At 45.5% G+C, this 16750-nt stretch overlaps 6 protein-coding genes across 6 annotated transcripts; 2 read left to right on the forward strand and 4 right to left on the reverse strand.

Annotated features, from left to right (window-relative positions):
• Positions 1-637: 637 nt before the first annotated feature.
• Positions 638-1774, reverse strand: BDV37DRAFT_260632 (DNA-directed RNA polymerase core subunit RPB10). Its single transcript, XM_032083246.1, has 4 exons — positions 1546-1774; positions 1431-1489; positions 1280-1366; positions 638-1223 (listed from the first exon to the last, which is right to left on the reverse strand). The coding sequence occupies exons 1-4, from the start codon at positions 1579-1581 to the stop codon at positions 1181-1183; spliced, it is 225 nt and encodes a 74-aa protein (XP_031936660.1). The 5' UTR covers positions 1582-1774; the 3' UTR covers positions 638-1180.
• Positions 1775-1928: 154 nt separating this feature from the next.
• Positions 1929-5075, forward strand: BDV37DRAFT_232009 (WD repeat protein). The gene is made up of 3 exons (XM_032080369.1): positions 1929-2366; positions 2419-3188; positions 3238-5075. The coding sequence occupies exons 1-3, from the start codon at positions 2038-2040 to the stop codon at positions 4932-4934; spliced, it is 2796 nt and encodes a 931-aa protein (XP_031936661.1). The 5' UTR covers positions 1929-2037; the 3' UTR covers positions 4935-5075.
• Positions 5076-5803: 728 nt separating this feature from the next.
• Positions 5804-8102, reverse strand: BDV37DRAFT_260637 (Clr5 domain-containing protein). Its single transcript, XM_032083247.1, has 2 exons — positions 7751-8102; positions 5804-7672 (listed from the first exon to the last, which is right to left on the reverse strand). Exons 1-2 carry the CDS (start codon positions 7864-7866, stop codon positions 6004-6006), a joined length of 1785 nt encoding a protein of 594 aa, XP_031936662.1. The 5' UTR covers positions 7867-8102; the 3' UTR covers positions 5804-6003.
• Positions 8103-8327: 225 nt separating this feature from the next.
• BDV37DRAFT_275322 (uncharacterized protein) lies at positions 8328-9345 on the reverse strand (the record flags this gene model as incomplete). Its single annotated transcript, XM_032085378.1, has 2 exons — positions 8328-8344; positions 8565-9345. The coding sequence occupies 2 exons, from the start codon at positions 9343-9345 to the stop codon at positions 8328-8330; spliced, it is 798 nt and encodes a 265-aa protein (XP_031936663.1).
• A 2343-nt stretch (positions 9346-11688) lies between these two features.
• On the forward strand, positions 11689-14524 carry BDV37DRAFT_232061 (Het-C domain-containing protein). Its single transcript, XM_032080371.1, has 4 exons — positions 11689-12144; positions 12201-12373; positions 12452-14048; positions 14121-14524. The coding sequence occupies exons 1-4, from the start codon at positions 11816-11818 to the stop codon at positions 14218-14220; spliced, it is 2199 nt and encodes a 732-aa protein (XP_031936664.1). The 5' UTR covers positions 11689-11815; the 3' UTR covers positions 14221-14524.
• BDV37DRAFT_232046 (FAD-binding oxidoreductase) lies at positions 14425-16601 on the reverse strand. Its single transcript, XM_032080370.1, has 4 exons — positions 16233-16601; positions 14882-16156; positions 14653-14828; positions 14425-14561 (listed from the first exon to the last, which is right to left on the reverse strand). Exons 1-4 carry the CDS (start codon positions 16492-16494, stop codon positions 14469-14471), a joined length of 1806 nt encoding a protein of 601 aa, XP_031936665.1. The 5' UTR covers positions 16495-16601; the 3' UTR covers positions 14425-14468.
• Positions 16602-16750: the final 149 nt, after the last annotated feature.

Genomic DNA, 16750 nt, shown 5'->3' on the forward strand with positions numbered 1-16750 from the left:
TTATATATATATATATATATATTTAATTAATATGATTATTATTATTTTTAAAGACAGTTAAAATATAGTATACTTAAATATTTTTCTATAATTTAATATTTTACTAATATACTTTTACTATCTCTATAACTACTTTAAAATCTTAGTTAATTATATCTTTTATCTCTCGATTTTACTGAGTCCAATATTTTTTATTATAGTCATCAACCAATACATTCAATCAAATGAAATACGGCTACAAAATAGGAATAATACATCCCTTCTCTTTCATATAACATAGACATAAAATATAGCTATATTTAAAATTCGCGGTCTTTTTAAGAGTCTAAATCCATATATTTATTAATTTTCAGTACTATTTTAGAAATACATAACTATATAAACTCAAGCTCTCCAGGAGAAGAGCTGCAAGTAGGTGCACTTATATATAAGCAGCCTCTGTATAAAACCAGAGGGCCTGAACTGAGCGAGGTAAGCTGCCGAGCGCAGCGAGGGAATAGAGTTTGTTGTAAATACTAAGATATTAAGAATCACCGATTCTGCGTGAGGGCGTGTGACCTAGCAAACACACTCCCAAATAGGCCAAAAGGCCAGATAATTCTGAATCTACGATTCAGAATACCCTGGATGGCACCTATACAGTAAACCGCCGTTACATTCTGTATACTAATAACAATGTAGTTACAGATGTATTAAAATGTAAAGTAATCCTAGCCCTTCTTTAATTTCGCATTTTAGCGGTTCACCCACCTAGAAGAACAAGCAAAAGAGAGGAGCAATAAAAGAGGGAAATGAACGTTCGAGACATGCCAAGACTCGTAAGGTAGACGCAGATCTTCGCCCAAACCTCCATGCCCCCCCAAAGGTAAAAGAGCGATACTACATTCAAAACAACGTGGCCCGGCAAATAGGAGAGTTAATCGATATCCCCAAAGTTGTCGATACCGAAAACGGACGGCCACTTTGAAGAAATATCAATAGCATCCTGCAAGCTTGATATACCTGAGAATTACAGCAGCAATTGATGCGCCTGAATACCCCATAAAGCCCGAGACAACGGACATCCAGTGTTGGCTGTTTTTTCACACGAGCCAATAAACTGCGAAGCTGAGCATCCGTCATCACCACCTCGGAAAGTGATTTGCCGTGAAAGATCAGTTCCAATGAAGGTTCAATGAAATTACATTTGAGATTTTGCACGATCTCTTTCTGTTGGGTTATACCTACAAGGTGACACAGTTCAGTGAACAGTTAGGTTCAATGTTAGAGCGGCACTTACCGAAGAAGTTTCTCAATCAAATCAACATGGGTCATGATCATCCTACGGCAGCAATACCGCTTGCAACCAAGTTGATCCATAGCATCACTTGAAACCACTGATTAGAAGCCGCGCAAATACCACAAATATTGAGGGTAAGTCTATCGCATACCCATCTGCAACACCCTCATCGAGTAAATGTAGATAACGTTCCCAAAGATCCCCAACAACCTAATCGACCTCTATATAAGCCACGGTAAGAAGTGAACAAAGGGTATGGTGCTTACCTTGCCACATGAAAAACACCGGACAGGAATGATCATCTCTGGTTATATTTCGCGTTATAAGGAGCGACTAGACTGACTGCTGGGGATAGAGAATACGCCGAGAGAATAGTTGCCGTACGATATGGTTGAATGTGGGTATTGCGCGCAATCTCTGTTGTGCCCTATTAATACGGAATGATTGACTTGGACAGACGGAAGTATTCAAGATATTGGAACACCCAACCAGTGCTGAGACTTCAATGGATGAAAAGATTCCAATATGTAAGTACCCACTTATTACTACTTAAGGAAATTAATCTAATCCAAAAGAGGCTAGTCAATTAGCGGCCGGTCCATGATGCAGGATACCTAAAAAAAAAAAAGTCTCGCGTTGTCCAGAAGCACTTTCAGCCCTACATACTATTGAATAACTAACACGAGATCATGGCTCTCTTTCTCTAGACTTGCTATCATCCGTCTATCCAGCATCACAGACTTTTCTGTTAATCAACGATGTCAGGTTCTAACTCTTTGATGCGTCTCGCCAAGAGATCCCGAGCCAGCGATGCAGCGCAAAATAAATTGATTTGCACAGAGGGAGAGCGAGTCAAGCGACGTCGCACTTCCCGAGACAAGGATGAGATCAAGCAAAGCTTGGGGCCAACGATTTCCAATGTTTCGAAAGAAATGAATGACCCCCATCAGATAGAACATGTCGCAAATAGTTCTTCACTGCATAACATCGACCAAGACAAGATTGCAACTCCTAAACCTTGGTCTTTATCTACACCAGTCGCTGGACAGTATACCAACATAGACCCAATTCTTACCTGCGATGAGGAGTATGTTCTGTCCTTCAAAATGACCATCACGTTTTTCTAAGCCAACCTATAGGTATCTTTTTGTCGGGCTCGAGGCAGCTGTTCATGTTTATTCTGTCGCAACCTCTCGTCTCTTTCGCACACTGCAGTTGAAGCCAAATCAGAGCATCATCGGATATAGTCTTTCCTCAGCGAATCAGGAGCATCTTTACATAATTACCTCGGCTGGTTCTGTTAGCAAGTGGGATTGGCTATCTGGCAAACAAGTCTCACATTGGACCATGGGCCGTAAAATAATTTCCGTTAGCCCGTCCTTCAATGTTAATGAAGGTGAGGTAGATTGTGCATTATTGATTCTGCGAGATCACAAAGCTGGGAAAAGGGAGATCGTTGTCGCTCACTTAAGTGAGAAGAAACTCCACGAAACTGTCATCCTCGAAACAAGCTCTCGGCTTGACCACATAAAATGCATATCTAATGGCCAAGCTGTCATTGCATACAGCGGTCAGCGTGTTCTCATCGGAACTCAAGGTCTCGGCCAAAATGCTCTTGAGCTAATGCAATATACTTGGAGAGAGGTGGCTTTGCCTGTCAACATCAGTTGTGTTGATATTCGGCATTCTACGACATCGTCTCGGGTTGAAGGACAAAGTTCGAACAACAAGAAAGGTCCGATTGGCATTGACTTGGCCTTAGGCAGCTCAGATGGGTCTATTTTGGTATATCACGACATTCTAAACTTTGTTGGTAGAGAAGAGCACCACAGAGGCGAGAAAACTGTGACTCCTAGACGGCTGCATTGGCACAGGGATCTTGTTAATGTAGTTCGTTGGTCAATTGATGGTACGTTCCTTGCAGTATGATCGTGAAAAGTGGCTAAATATCCATCCAGGTAATTATATTATATCCGGAGGTCACGAATCAGTTATGGTGTTATGGCAGTTGGATACAGGCCGGAAGCAGTTTCTTCCACACCTTTCTTCTCCAATCTGCAACATTGCAGTCTCCTCAACTGGCAACTTATACGCCATCAAGCTGGCTGATAATTCTATCATAGTTTTATCGGCGAGAGAGCTGCAACCTTTCGCTACCATAACCGGCCTGCAGTCGTACTCACAGATAAACAAGCCTAGGGTAGGGGTATATCCACAATCCTCACCAGCTGTAGCGATACTACACCCACAGCATTATGATCGGCTCTTGATAACTGTGCCGGCCTCACGTCAAGCCTCCCATGAAGGTCACCGTCTGGCAAATTCCTGTGTCCTCCAGACCTACGATATCCATTCCAATAACCATATATCTCGCCAAGCTCTCGCGCGCACTAACGCGACAACTTTGAAAATCAGCCCGGAAGGTTCACAGATTGCTGCACCGAACGTCACTCACCTAGGTGTTTCTCATGATGGGAAGTGGATGTCTACAGTTGATAAATGGAGCCCCAAACCCCATGATATTGAGGCTCTTGATTACAATGGGACTGGTATGCGCAGCATTACCGCAGACTATCAGGAGATATTCCTGAAGTTCTGGAGATGGAGCAAGTCGGCTGGCATGTGGGAACTTGTCACGCGTGTTGATGGGCCCCATTCTTCAGGAAAGAGCCCGGTTCCGGTCTTAGATCTTGCATCTCGACCAGCTAGCCATGAATTTGCAACAATCGGAAGCAACGCGGTTTTACGCTTGTGGTGCCCAAGCAGTAGACAGCGCAGTGGATTGAAGATGGAGCATGGTGAAGAGCAGCTCGAGACTTGGAAATGCCGGAATACTGTCGATTTGAAAGGATACGTCAACGGCGAAAATCTTGACAGTGTGAGCATGGCTTCCATAGCATTTTCTCAGGATGGTTCCGTGCTTGCTGTATGCTTACAGTCAGTGCATCCTGGGAGTCCCGGGATCGCCGTGCTTGTTGATGTTCAAAGCTGTACTGTCCGTTACAGTAGAGCTGGACTGTACCCAGGGGATCCCTGTGTGGCAAGGTTCCTAGGGTGTCACCTTGTTATCGCTTCAACACAGTCTGTATCTGTTTGGGATACAGTTGATGATATAGTGAGGACACCTCGCAACTTAGACGTCGATTACTCCTATGGTGAGAAGGCGTACCGGCTTTTGGCAGTGGATCCCAATACACAGACCTTCGCTGTCACTGCACAGCATCCACAGAGTCCTACTGCACCCAAAAAAGGGCGCAAGCACTTTGTGCAGGTGTATGATGTACAGTCATTATCGTTGCTTGGCCAGCTACCTCTAGGGAGAGGCGCCCATGCCTTGCTTCCTGATTCACGATCAGGTGACTACATTGTGCTGGATGTAGCAGCAAATGTACAAAGACTTGGTTACAGCAAAAAGACGTCTCAAGCCCTCCCGTCCCAAGACTGGGCGGATAAGGTCAATTCTGGACTAGCAGGATTACTTGGAAACAGTGTGTATGGTACTAAATACCAGCACCCTTCACAAACCCCTATGGATGGCTTGGAAGCATCACCTCCACAAAACAAGGAACTGGCTGGGATCTTTAATGATTCTCCATTTGTTTTACCTTCTGCTACCGTCTTATTCCAAGATGTTGTACAAGCTCTCACTGGTTAGTCATTAAGGTGTTAGAAAGCACCTTTTATTGAAAATACATTGCAATATTGATTAGGATCTACCTAGCTCTTGCATGCATCTCCATCGCCAGAGGCCTTGCTACCATAACTACTTTATACCCTGTCAAAGGTAGGGGAGAGATTCTCTACTGGCCTTCCAGGTGCTACTTGCGCCTCATAACTCCCGATGTTGTACAGTTATGGTATCTTGCAGAGAAGTTCTACGGAGTCTCCATATCACTTGTAGCTGCGCTATATATAAGGCTAACTGGGACCACGGCCATGATTACGTGGGAAGTCCTTTGGACCTGTGATCTTCTTAAATTCCTAAGATTAAGAACCAAGGGTTGTTATGAATATAAGTCTACTTTGCTGATAGATGGCCTACTTGTACGTAAATATCGCATTCATGACTGGCCAGGGCCAATAACGATATGGTAGACCTTGGACATTGAATCGGCCCTTCCATATATGGGGTCACAGTTTTTAAGGCTGAGTGTGTCCCTTAGAAATAAAGATAATACCTTTAGTTATACTTGGAAACAAGAAAAGTAGCAGATCTATCCTGTAATATTGCTGGAGGACTAGACAAGAATATAACTTATCTCAATTGTCTTTCGCTTTTCTTTCCTCCTTTCTTTCTTTTCTCCTGAACATGCAGTGACTACATGCTGCTTCACAAGCGTGTAACCCGACAGGATACGTGTAGAGCTCTCCAGTCTCCGAAGGGATTATTTGTATCTGTAAACAGGGCAGTCGAGATATCATTAGGGTTTATTTCTACCCTTCAACAATAACGCATGAGTACTACACTAGATTGCAACGGAATCAATGAATTGCCAAGTTTCCATCTTCCCTATCTTAGCACTGTTGATACTGCCAATAGGTAGATTATTTTGTAATACATCATCCTTATTCCTATTTATAATACACCCCATTGAAGCGGCTGCCGCCGTTGACTGGTGATTGACTTAAAAAAACTGCAGAAATTCCACCCTAGTTTTCCTGAAGACCAAGTTAAACACTCAAAACATATACTACAAGTCCTCAAGATATGACACAAAGGCTGTTTAGACTTGTTCCAAGCTAAAAAGAAACGAAGCTTTTCTCCCTTGCATGTGAGTCAAGTAAGCGTCAAATTCGTGGTCCTCGTCTATAACGAAAGATATCTCATGCCCATTCTCATCCTTGTCCGTGCCCTCAATCTTTGTAATAAAGGTGTTTGGATATCTGGTGTTGACTAGTTGGCGTAGTTCAGCAACAGATCGCGTTGTCAGTTTTTCAATCCAGGTTTTGGAGTCCCCATGCAATGAACTTTGAGCGTGAATGCGAAGATACACAAGAATTTGCATAGTAGAAGGCTCTAATAAGGGGTCCACGTATCCAAAGGTATGACCCGAGTCCTGATGGTCGACTGTGGCAAACGAGGGATCATTAGCTGCCTGCAGGAGTGAGGGGTCTATCTGCAAGTCACCTAGATCGCTAGAAGCCACTGGAGCACTTGCAAGAGCCTGTGAAGCAAGTGTACTGATTCCGTTAGTTATACTGCCACTAAAGGCATTGCCAATATGAGAGCTTCCCAAATCAGGACAGTGAGTATGTTCCTGAGGACTAGAGTGTTTACGGGCTGGGTCCCTCTTAGTTTGATCATCACGAAGTCGCTTCATGACATCACGACAAAGAACCTCTAAAGCTTTTAATTTGGTAGTGTGTTCTGTATCCGTTGGCCCTGGAGCCAAAATATGTTGAAGCAGCTCAGAATTTTGAATCCACTGCTCCTTCAATTTCGTCCAGTGCTCATCACCAGCCTCTAGTTTGCTTGTGAAATGATCCGCTTTCAGTGTATTGTAAAATGCATTCCGTATTTGGCGGCTTTCCTCTGGATTAACCCCAAGAGCGTTTTTAGCTTCCGCAATGGTCATTCGCCTCTCCAAGGTGCGCATCCTCTTCGTGACATCTGTGCAGACAACATCAAGAGCAAGGGCCTTTGCATCAAGCTGATTAGGATCCTCCCAAAATATATGTTGAAGGTGTTGTGATTCTTGGATCAGTTTGTTTTTGGCTTCCTGCCATTTTTCGGGCCCAGCAACTGTTTTCTTGATGAAGCCAGCATCCTCGCAAATTTTCTGGAACTGATCCCTGATTTGACGATACATGACGTTATCCAGGTTCAAGTGCTTTTTACTCTCATCAATAGTCGTTTCAGAGGGAAAGCGCGGGGGTCCCGGGGGATCGGCTGGCAGCCCTGCCCATCCTCGAGTACGGCGCCGGCGCTTTCTGGTAGCCCAGCGTTCTGCACTTTCTGCTTTCAATCGTTCTAGTCGTTCCTTGCGTTTGGCTAGAACTTCTGGTGACAAGCCAGGCGACGGGGGACGTGGGCTTGCTGTGTCAGTAAGGAGAGGCTCAGTGTCATTGAATGAGCTCTCATTCTTGTAAACTTCTTGCTGCAATGCAAGCAAGCCTTCATCTTCTGATAGTTGTGCGGATGCTTGCATAGTTGACTGTGATTTCATTCCATTGGGAACGCGGAGCAACCAACGATTTTTAGCACGTACCCGCATGAGCTCTCTCTCTTTGATTTCGAAACCTTCTTCATTCAGTATTCGAAGCATGTCTCGCTGGCTAGTATTCCGCTCCCAAAGCTGCTTGACGCGTGCAACGAGTTCTAGGTTCTTGTGTGCTGGATTTTGTTTTGAAGGGAAGCCCCATCGCTTGAATTGCGTTTGAAATGCACGTTTACTAATTCCGTAGCTGGTTAATCTAACCGTGGATGCTGTGATGGATCTTAGTACTTATGTGGAAATGATGCTTTCTCACCTGGGTGCGAATTGATATACATTCTTCATATACTCCATAATTTCCTCCAAAGCTTTTTTGTCTTTGATATACATCTGATAGCAGATGTCCCGCTTTCCATCCCAATCATATACCATGATGAGAGATGTTCGTGGAGGCGCTCCCTCCAGTTTGGAGGTGCGCCCGTTGGGTGTGTGAACCCGACAGCCTTGTACCTACAAGATGGAATGGTCAGATGAAGTGCGGTACGGGAGACTAAAGGCGTCTTTTGTCGCTCTTGTACACCGTAGTTTTCAAACCGATGGTACTATCTATGTATGTTGAGCTGTCTGGAATACCGTAGTCTGTTTTGCTGAGGTAAGGTCGGCGGTGCAAATAGTACAATACATCAGTGTATTGTAGATCACGTGATGTTTTAAAACACCAGCGATAACAGATGTCAATGGAGGTTTGATTCAGCATATGCTAACAATTTATTTTCTGCATCCTCACAGAGCCTGCCGCGCTCGGCACTAACTGAGCTACTCCTCTGGTATAAAATATAGTAGGACTCTCATTTGACATTCAATAAATGATAGGTATCGGGATGATCTATTCCCTAATATGTAGCGCGATCTAGATAACACAATAACAGTACATCGTCAATTTAAATTCCCTATTTTTCTTCGTAACTTGAAAATCCTGGTTCGTAGCCAGGTTAGGAAAAGCATCCATGTGTTCTTGGGTTGAGATTTCCAGGACCCCGAGTTTGAATCGGGTTGTGGTCTGGATGAGATAGGGGCGGAGCCACAGGGCAGATTTGGTGCGTCCTGTGGCTCCTTTTCCCAAACTGGACTCGGTGTTTCCTCATCTCTCAGAGAAGCTCGCCAATGGTGCTTCTCTCTGCGTCTTATTTGCTTTTCCTCTGCTTTCATCTGTTGCTCCTCAAACCTTCGTTTTTTCGCTGCTTCTTTCTCTTCAAATGCCTGACGCGCAGCTTGTACCGTGGCTGCTCGAGAGATGGGATCGGTACTAGTTTTTGTCCTGGATCGAAACACGAAGTCCAGGGATGACCTGGAGATTGGTGAAGCTGTATCTAAAGTACTGCCATTATCCCTTGAATAACCGAAAGACGAACGACCGGCTACATTGGTCTGGGAGATCCCAGGAAGCCTTGTGAATGAGTTATCATGCGTCTGTATTGATAACCGTGGTATCTGCCCCGAGGATGCACGTACAGACGGATAGAACGTGTCGGAGCCTGACCAGCCTAAGAGCTCACCCTCAACCGAGTCTCTATGGCCAGAGGCATCGCTCTCGAATACCGAGGCCTGATGTGATTGACTTAATGGTGGGGTGTAAGAGCGAGTTGCTTGACGCATCAGGCGAATATTCTGCGAACCTGGCTTGTTCATACTGGAACTACTCGCAGAAGAAAATTGGGAAGTCCCGCTAGTTGATCGGTGGTGAAGACCAGGGATGTTCTTTCGATTGGCTAAATCAGCAACTGAGTCACTCTGGCGCCCTTTCTCGCAAGTTGCGATGATTCCCAAACCGCCATGCTCTAAGGATGAGTGTGACAGATCCAGTGATGTGGTTGGTGAATCTTTTCGTGATGCCTGTTTTAGTAAAGGCATAATGTACGGCTTGGATTTGGTAAGACCCTCTTCTCTATGTGACAAATTATCGATGTCGTCGTGAAATGTGGTCAAAGTAGGCACATCTGCCAAGCGATGAAATTCTACTCCCCGTGGTTGCGTAAGGAGCGGAGGATCCTGCGAAGCCTTGCCAGGGAGAATACGAGATTGCTGCTTTATTTTCGGTAGGGCTGAGTGCGTTAAAGCTTTGAATGATGAGAAAGAACCGCGAGGATGAATGATTTGAGAAATCGAATGAGCCAGCACTGGGGTATCATTGCGAAACGATTTGAAGGGGAATCCGGAGCCAGAAGTTTTCAGAGGAGCAGAATGGACATCGCACTTGTATTTATGGGACGGCTCAAGGCTCCTGATGTTAATTTGGTGGGTTTTTGGTGGCAATGAATCTCGGACGATGTGTTCTTCAAAGTGTGCCATCGGACTGATAAGTATGATGCTGCCCGGTTTCTCTCCTATTCTCTTCAGACTACTGGGAAAGAGGCCATTAATGTTGCGCTACGGGGCGCATTGTTGCCGTAGCATCGGCGCAGTAATGAAGTAGAAGGAACCGGTGAGGAAGGTCGCACACTGCTGTGTCTGTATATTAATGACCTTCCAGGAGATCACACCATGCATGGAAATAATAAGTCTGTTGAAAGATGTAGCTTGGCCGAGTATCACAAAATAACCAGTCAGTACCTAGGGGTAGAAGATAGACCACAATGGAAAACGTCTAGTTGAGATTGAGACAGCAGTCATGTATACGAATAGCAATGACTGTGGTTTCTAGAGGTAGGCATTTTTGATTACTCCATCCCAAGGCAACTGAGAGTGAGAAAGCCACCGGGCGGTCAAAGATAGTAGTATAAGTAGTCGAGACACTGGTACAAGGTTCAATAGGAGAACGTGGAAAATGATGGTAGTGAAGTTCGAATGAATTTATGAAATTTGGGGTGTGTTGCGGGCGGAGAGCGCCATGGGAAGTGGTTGGGTAACGGGTTGGGAGGGGAAAGGGCTGGTGCGACGGATGCGGAGAGCCGTTTTGAAAGTGGCGGACAAGAGTATACCTAGTAGTTACTCTGGCTCATTTATTTAATAAGCTGGAATACCATCCACATTTAAATGAGCCATTATTATTTCTCCTTCTTAAATATACACTGTAATTATTGTCAATAGTGTGTTATCAGAGACTAGAGAATATATTGCTCCTGATTTGATCTCTGCACATATCTGTAGTTGACTTTCACCTAAAATACCTAGTAGTAGGGAGGCCCAGCTCTAGTCTACTACTGATTCTTCTGCATAATATAGGATAAGTACCAGGAGCATAAGGCACATTAGTTGATGGATGATACATGCTATGTACTACCTTGCATCTTTTTATACCTCACGCTTTTTCTTTTTCTTATCGGTTGATAGTTTATCATTTACATGTCTTTCCTGTTTCTTACTATCAATTCTAATTTATTTATTAACTGGCATTTATTAAGCTCTCATAAACCCCAGTAACATCGTGTACTGCGATAACATTCTACCACTGGTCTAGGTTTCTATTGAAGGCTTGTTTAATCAGTTAGCCTTAGTTGATTAGCCCCTGACCAAGTACGGGAGGCTGCGTATAGCGCAGCCGATTGCTCTTGTAGAATCTATTTGTGGTTGACTTTTTAACTTGGACTAATTGAGTATAAACGTCCTCTACTGGTGTTGGTCAAACCTAGATTTATGATTCATATCAGTATTATTACTTTTCAGCATTATCACTGCAACTTACTGCTCTTTTCCTTCCTCCTGCCTTTTCTAACTCTCTCCAGTCAGGTATTGTTAGTAGTGATTTTCTCTCTCTCAGTTATCTGTTAGAAATGCTATATATCTATGCATGTATATATCTTATCGTTTCTTGAGATTACTGCCTAGCACTTGTTCATATATCAGCAAAGCCTTTGTGGCGGCTACAATATCATTGAGGTTTATGATTTGTTAACTACACGTCATACTTTGATGGGTTCGAATCGGTGCCATTCGAAACAATAAATGGGTTAGAATTTCTCTCTTTACCCCTCAACTCATTCGAATCCCTCATCTTCAAGGACAGCACAGCCAGAACTGCCAGAATATGCCATGGATGGAGAAGAGACCTAAAGATAATCGGTGGCCAGTCATATCTGCTGCCAAGATGGTCCGTCTCATCAGTATAAGGCGAATTATCCCCACCCATACTATCATTGATACAGTGCGATTATTTAATTACCCTTGGCAAGTTGGCAATGACAATTGGAGACTGTATGGCGGGGCACCTGCATTTCTGTGGGCTAGCTTGCTCTTTCACAATACAAGGCGTCCCAAGGGAGCTGGGTCCTTTTTCTACATTACCCTACCTCTTAATTTTCACAACTTAGCTGGATCCCTGCGATTCGCCTTCTCTTCTCCCTAGACCGCCAGTATCTTCGTTCAATGTTAGACTGGAAGTATCATGTCTGATACTGTCCAAAACCTATGTCTTCTTCTGTCGCTTCTGGCATTCTCAGGGCAAGCCCACGCTTTTGGGGCGGGTAATATTGCATCAATATCCCGCATTGAGGGCCAGAATTGGCGTCATGGGGACATCGAAGATGTGTTGTTGACCTTGTTTCTGGCTCGCGTGGCCGGCGGCCGTAAATTCAACAAACTCGATGTGCAGCGTGTCTATTTCGGGAACTGGCTCCGCGACTACAGCCAGGCTGTTGATGTCGGTACTCTGAAATATGTAAGCGCCGAAGCCATCCGTATCCTGATCTGGGTGCTCGGCTTTTTGAGTTTTGGGTAAGCTGCTGAATTATCCTACTGCGCCAGTGCCAGGAACTGACTTTGTGCTCTAGCTATGGGACTAAGGAGTTTGAGGTGACTACGGAACGTCTAGGATGCTATGAGCCTACAGAGCATATAGACAATCCTCTTGGTTATGCTGAAGGGGAGGATGCTCGGGATTATGATCATCGACTCAGGGGTCCAGTTGACGAGGAGCGTGAGCTATCAGTTGATCCTATGACAGGTATGTTGGACCACTTTCCATATCATTATACTATACAAAACGTGACATACTGAGTCTTTTGTTGGTTACCACGGACAGGCTTAAAAAACTACATAGCTACAGAGGATATTGGCATTGCTACATCTGCAGGCCTTGTACGGCGTGTCTTCCGCCGTTCGATTCAGCTAGGCCGCCAATATGCAAGATCGCAGAACGATGAAGACTTGCATGAAGCTTTTCGTCTTCTCGGGACTGGCTTGCATTGCCTGGAGGACTATGCAGCACATTCCAATTATACAGAGCTGAGTCTTATTGAGATGGGTGAATCAGACATTTTCCCCCATGTCGGCCGTAATACAAAACTTGAGCTCCATGGTGCGCAGAATGACGTCTACCCTGTAGTTACCGGCACTTTCGGCGGGGTGGACTTTTTTCACTCCGTACTGGGTGAGCTTTCTGATAAGGTCACGCAATCTGAAGTCCAATCCTTGGAAGGTGTCATTATTGATTCACAGAGTGGTTCTCCTTCTGAAAGCTTCGTACAGGGTCTTCTCAGCATGATACCTGCCGGATTACTAGACGACAGCGAAGCCCAGGCAAATAAAATGGAAGAATTCAGGACACAGTCAGAGAACGCCAAGCAACATCGCCAAGATGTATCGCCGCGTGAGCCAGAAGCATGGACCTGCTACCTGGAAGGGGTGCATCGGCAAATCTACCCCGTATTGGAGTGGCATGATGAGATTATTAAGTCGATCAACACTGCCATCGAGAAATTACCTGTTCTGCCAGAATTGGTTGAGCAAATTCAAGATCATATAACGGTCTTCGTTTTCTCTGTTCTGGCACCCTATGTGCTCCCTATTATCAAGCATGTAAAGGTAGAGCTTCAAACCGGCTCCTCCGAGGTTATTCAAAGTAGCAGAAAGCAACAGCACATTGTTTTTGAAGACGATGAATCCTCGAACCCAACCCATTCTATGCTCTCTAAGGATCATTTTTCAAATGTTCTGAACGAACCAGCAGGCCGGGTAGCTTCCCAAATTATCAAATGGACTGTGCCACAGCTGATGGAGTGCTGGGATAGTGAAGACATTGATATCACAAGGACCCTGGACAGAATAATCGTGGGTGTGTTCCACCACCCTGCCCTTCGTGAATATGGAGAAGATGGTGCAGCCGATGTACGCCAGATCATGTTCCACACAGTCGAGGAATGGTGGCATGGCAAGACCGAGGAAGAGCAGGGGTATCTGCGCGAACAGCTCACTCGCCAAGGCGTATTTGAAGGTAAAAACCATAAGGAAGGTGTGCACGACACCGGTCACGGCTGCGGTAAGCCACTTGCGTTACGCAAAGGCGGCCATGGCAACTCCATTGATCCAAACGGATCTGATTCTAGTAGCCTGGAGGAAGCTGCGGTCGAGGCTGCTGGTGATGGCGTACTCAGGGGCCTAGCCAGCAGCCTTGTAAGTAGAGTCGGGTCTATACTGTTGAAAGACCCCGAGCCACTCTCGCCAGACGATGCAGTCATGGTGGACAGATACAAAAGTCACGGAAAGCTTGATTGTCGAGAGGAGCAAGATCAACATGGACACCAGCAATCATATGACCACGAAGCATCACTTGAAGAATCCCGGCCTTTCCAGTATGCGGAGGCGGAGAGGCAAAGCTATGAAGATGACAAGTCTTACCAGTGAGTAGATCCTAGGTCAGGTGCATGTTCCCATGCATTTTACATATTCTGGTATTGATAATTAACTCCAAGGGATTCTGTGCCCTGGTACAATGGCACTGAAGAAGGCCATGGTGGGGCTAGAGGCGCTGAGTATATGTCGGAAGTGGAGTATGATGACTACATGGAATGACAGCACGTACATTGACGGCGTTAGGATACAGAGTTATGGATATTGAATATGACAGCAGTCCAGAATCATCTGCAAACTACCATTGTTTTGATCAGATTCCACCGTTGGAGGACGACCTGCTGGGGCCTTATTCGCTCTCTTCCTCTTTGCAAGTAGGATGACGACAAACCAGAGCTGTTACACAGTCGGCTCCGCCTCTGCCCATCCACGGCTTCTCTATCTTGTAATGTTAAACAACGCACAAGCAATCACCATGACTTAACCTCTTCTGGCATCCCCTGCTCCACTCGAACAATTTTGTCGCAATTAAGCAAACAAAGAGGGTCAAACGCTAGTTTCAACTGCAAAGATTGTTATAGCGTTAGCATTCCGAACTTATCGCAAAATGAGGCTATGTTCGGGGGGGTTATGTTTAAATTTCTGCAAACCTACCCGCCGCATCGCATCCACTGTGGACTCGCCCAGTTCATGTTCGAGATAATCACGTTTAATAAGGCCAACGCCATGTTCACCTGTGACAGTGCCTTCCAGCTCTACTGCTCGCTTCACCATTCGGTGAACTACAGCTTCCACGGTTTTCCTCTCATTGTCATTGAACAGAATAATAGCTATGAGAGACAAGTGAGTACAGGAGCTGTGAGAGAGGACAGGGTCTTCTTACCGTGAAAATTACCGTCCCCAACGTGACCACATATTCCTGCCAACAGCCGACTTTGGGTCATGTCTTGCTTCGTTGCTTCGATGATGTTGGGCAGTTGACTCATGGGCACTGCCACATCAGTAGTCCAAACATGGTCTTCTGGGCCTCGCCTCATAGACATTACGCTCCAGAGAGCTTGTTTTCGGGCACTCCATAGCTCTTGCATCTCATCATCGTTGCGGGCAAACTCAAAGGATTGGCCTGCATTGGAAGAAACGATCTTTCGTACTGTACTCACCTGCTCATTGACACCGACGGGTGTTCCTGCAAACTTGAAGAACAAGGTGGGTGATTCTTTCCACCGCCGACTAGTTGTTTCGCTGTCATTTATACATTTCATTTGCACATCATCTAGAATTTCCACACCGGCAACCGGGATACCATCCTCCACCACACGTGCCGCGCATTTTGCAGCATCTTGAACTGTCGGAAAGCATGCAACAGCGACACTCTGGCTCTTGGGTTTGACTGTTAATTTCAGCGTGGCTTCTGTAACAAGCCCAAGGGTCCCTTCGCTCCCAATAAAGAGCCTGGTAAGATCATAACCAGCACTGGACTTCCGCGGACGCTGCCTTGTCTTGATTATAGTGCCATCCGCAAGAACTACAGTCAGGGAGAGGACCCATTCCCGCATAGTACCGTACCTATAGGCATTCGTCCCTGAGCATCCAGTGCCTACCATACCACCTATCATGGCACCCGGGCCAGGATCAGGTGGAAAAAATAGACCATCTCGCGAAATCTGCTCATTTAAATCTTCCCAACCAAGAGCAGGCTGCACCACTACGTCAAGGTCTTCTTTGTGAACAGCCAAAACGCGGTCCATGCGGCGGAAATCGATACACACGCCACCGCGGGTGGATGCGAAATGTCCCTCTAGACTAGTGCCACCTGAGTACGGCGTCACTGGGATAACTCGCCGATGGCAAACCCTCATTATCTGAGAAACCTCTTCCGTGGTTGATGGGTAGAGGATAAGGAAAGGCTTTTCGGTTTCCTTCCGAGAATAGGAAGACCAGTCTGACCCTGAATGTATTTCTAAATCCCCATTATCTGTAGAAACGTTATCTTTCCCTAATATATCAACAAAGTCCGCCCATGCGGCCTGGAGGTTCGATTGAGAAATATTGTGGCGCGGGGGCTCTAGTTCGAGAATGTTCGTTGTTGATGACGTCGGGAGACTCGGCGGCTTTAAAGTCCCTAGGAAATAGGCTCCAGTAGAGAAAAACACCAAAGCTAACATAGAGGGATTAGCGGAATGTTGGATAGGGGTTTGTTATAGATTTCGAACAGGGTTTCTGCAGGGACATACCGAATGTTAGAGCTATATAGCGACCTCCCTGCGACTGAGTCTGATATTGTGCGTAACGTTCTTGCTCGGCGCGCTCACGCTTCAGCCGTTGCTGCGTACTCTCATATAGCTGGTTTTTGAAGGACTGTGGTCGTCCGTCCTCATAATTTCGGGCAGAGGCACGGTAATGCCTCTGCTGTTGCGCAGCATTTAGGCGGTAGTTAACTCTCGGCTGCAAAGCGCGGAACGTTCCCCTCAAGGGAAGGGCGTTGGATCGAATCATGTCAATTAGATAGTTTAGCACTGCAACAACAGTCTATCCCAGGCTAAATTCCAACGAAGCAATTTCAGGTTTCTGCCAAATCATAGCCCGACAAATGCATGGACAGCTTGAACGAGATATTTGATAGCTTCCGGCAGTGTTTAGTTTTGGTTACTTGTTATGGCAAGGTGGTCTTGGCATTATTGTCATTTCCGCTACGCAGTCTTTTATGATTAGTGTGGACAGCAAGTCATTGGGTAGGGTATCGAGTAGATAC

Source organism: Aspergillus pseudonomiae (genome assembly GCF_009193645.1).
Source record: "Aspergillus pseudonomiae strain CBS 119388 unplaced genomic scaffold BDV37scaffold_98, whole genome shotgun sequence".
In the NCBI taxonomy this organism is placed as follows: Eukaryota; Fungi; Ascomycota; class Eurotiomycetes; order Eurotiales; family Aspergillaceae; genus Aspergillus; species Aspergillus pseudonomiae.

Excerpts from the sequence above, each read along its gene's own strand:
- BDV37DRAFT_232009 (XM_032080369.1), top strand. The coding sequence starts at position 2,038 with ATGTCAGGTTCTAACTCTTTGATGCGTCTCGCCAAGAGATCCCGAGCC. Across the intron at positions 2,367-2,418 it reads ATTCTTACCTGCGATGAGGA|GTATCTTTTTGTCGGGCTCG; the intron begins GTATGTTCTGTC and ends GCCAACCTATAG. Across the intron at positions 3,189-3,237 it reads AGTTCGTTGGTCAATTGATG|GTAATTATATTATATCCGGA; the intron begins GTACGTTCCTTG and ends ATATCCATCCAG.
- BDV37DRAFT_232061 (XM_032080371.1), top strand. The coding sequence starts at position 11,816 with ATGTCTGATACTGTCCAAAACCTATGTCTTCTTCTGTCGCTTCTGGCA. Across the intron at positions 12,374-12,451 it reads ATCAGTTGATCCTATGACAG|GCTTAAAAAACTACATAGCT; the intron begins GTATGTTGGACC and ends TACCACGGACAG. Across the intron at positions 14,049-14,120 it reads GAAGATGACAAGTCTTACCA|GGATTCTGTGCCCTGGTACA; the intron begins GTGAGTAGATCC and ends ATTAACTCCAAG.
- BDV37DRAFT_260637 (XM_032083247.1), bottom strand. The coding sequence starts at position 7,866 with ATGGTATATGATTGGGATGGAAAGCGGGACATCTGCTATCAGATGTAT. Across the intron at positions 7,673-7,750 it reads GTATATCAATTCGCACCCAG|TAAACGTGCATTTCAAACGC; the intron begins GTGAGAAAGCAT and ends CTACGGAATTAG.
- BDV37DRAFT_232046 (XM_032080370.1), bottom strand. The coding sequence starts at position 16,494 with ATGATTCGATCCAACGCCCTTCCCTTGAGGGGAACGTTCCGCGCTTTG. Across the intron at positions 16,157-16,232 it reads CTATATAGCTCTAACATTCG|CTTTGGTGTTTTTCTCTACT; the intron begins GTATGTCCCTGC and ends CCTCTATGTTAG. Across the intron at positions 14,562-14,652 it reads CAGTGGATGCGATGCGGCGG|TTGAAACTAGCGTTTGACCC; the intron begins GTAGGTTTGCAG and ends CAATCTTTGCAG.
- BDV37DRAFT_260632 (XM_032083246.1), bottom strand. The coding sequence starts at position 1,581 with ATGATCATTCCTGTCCGGTGTTTTTCATGTGGCAAG. Across the intron at positions 1,367-1,430 it reads GATGAGGGTGTTGCAGATGG|TGATGCTATGGATCAACTTG; the intron begins GTATGCGATAGA and ends AGTGGTTTCAAG. Across the intron at positions 1,224-1,279 it reads TTGATTGAGAAACTTCTTCG|GTATAACCCAACAGAAAGAG; the intron begins GTAAGTGCCGCT and ends GTCACCTTGTAG.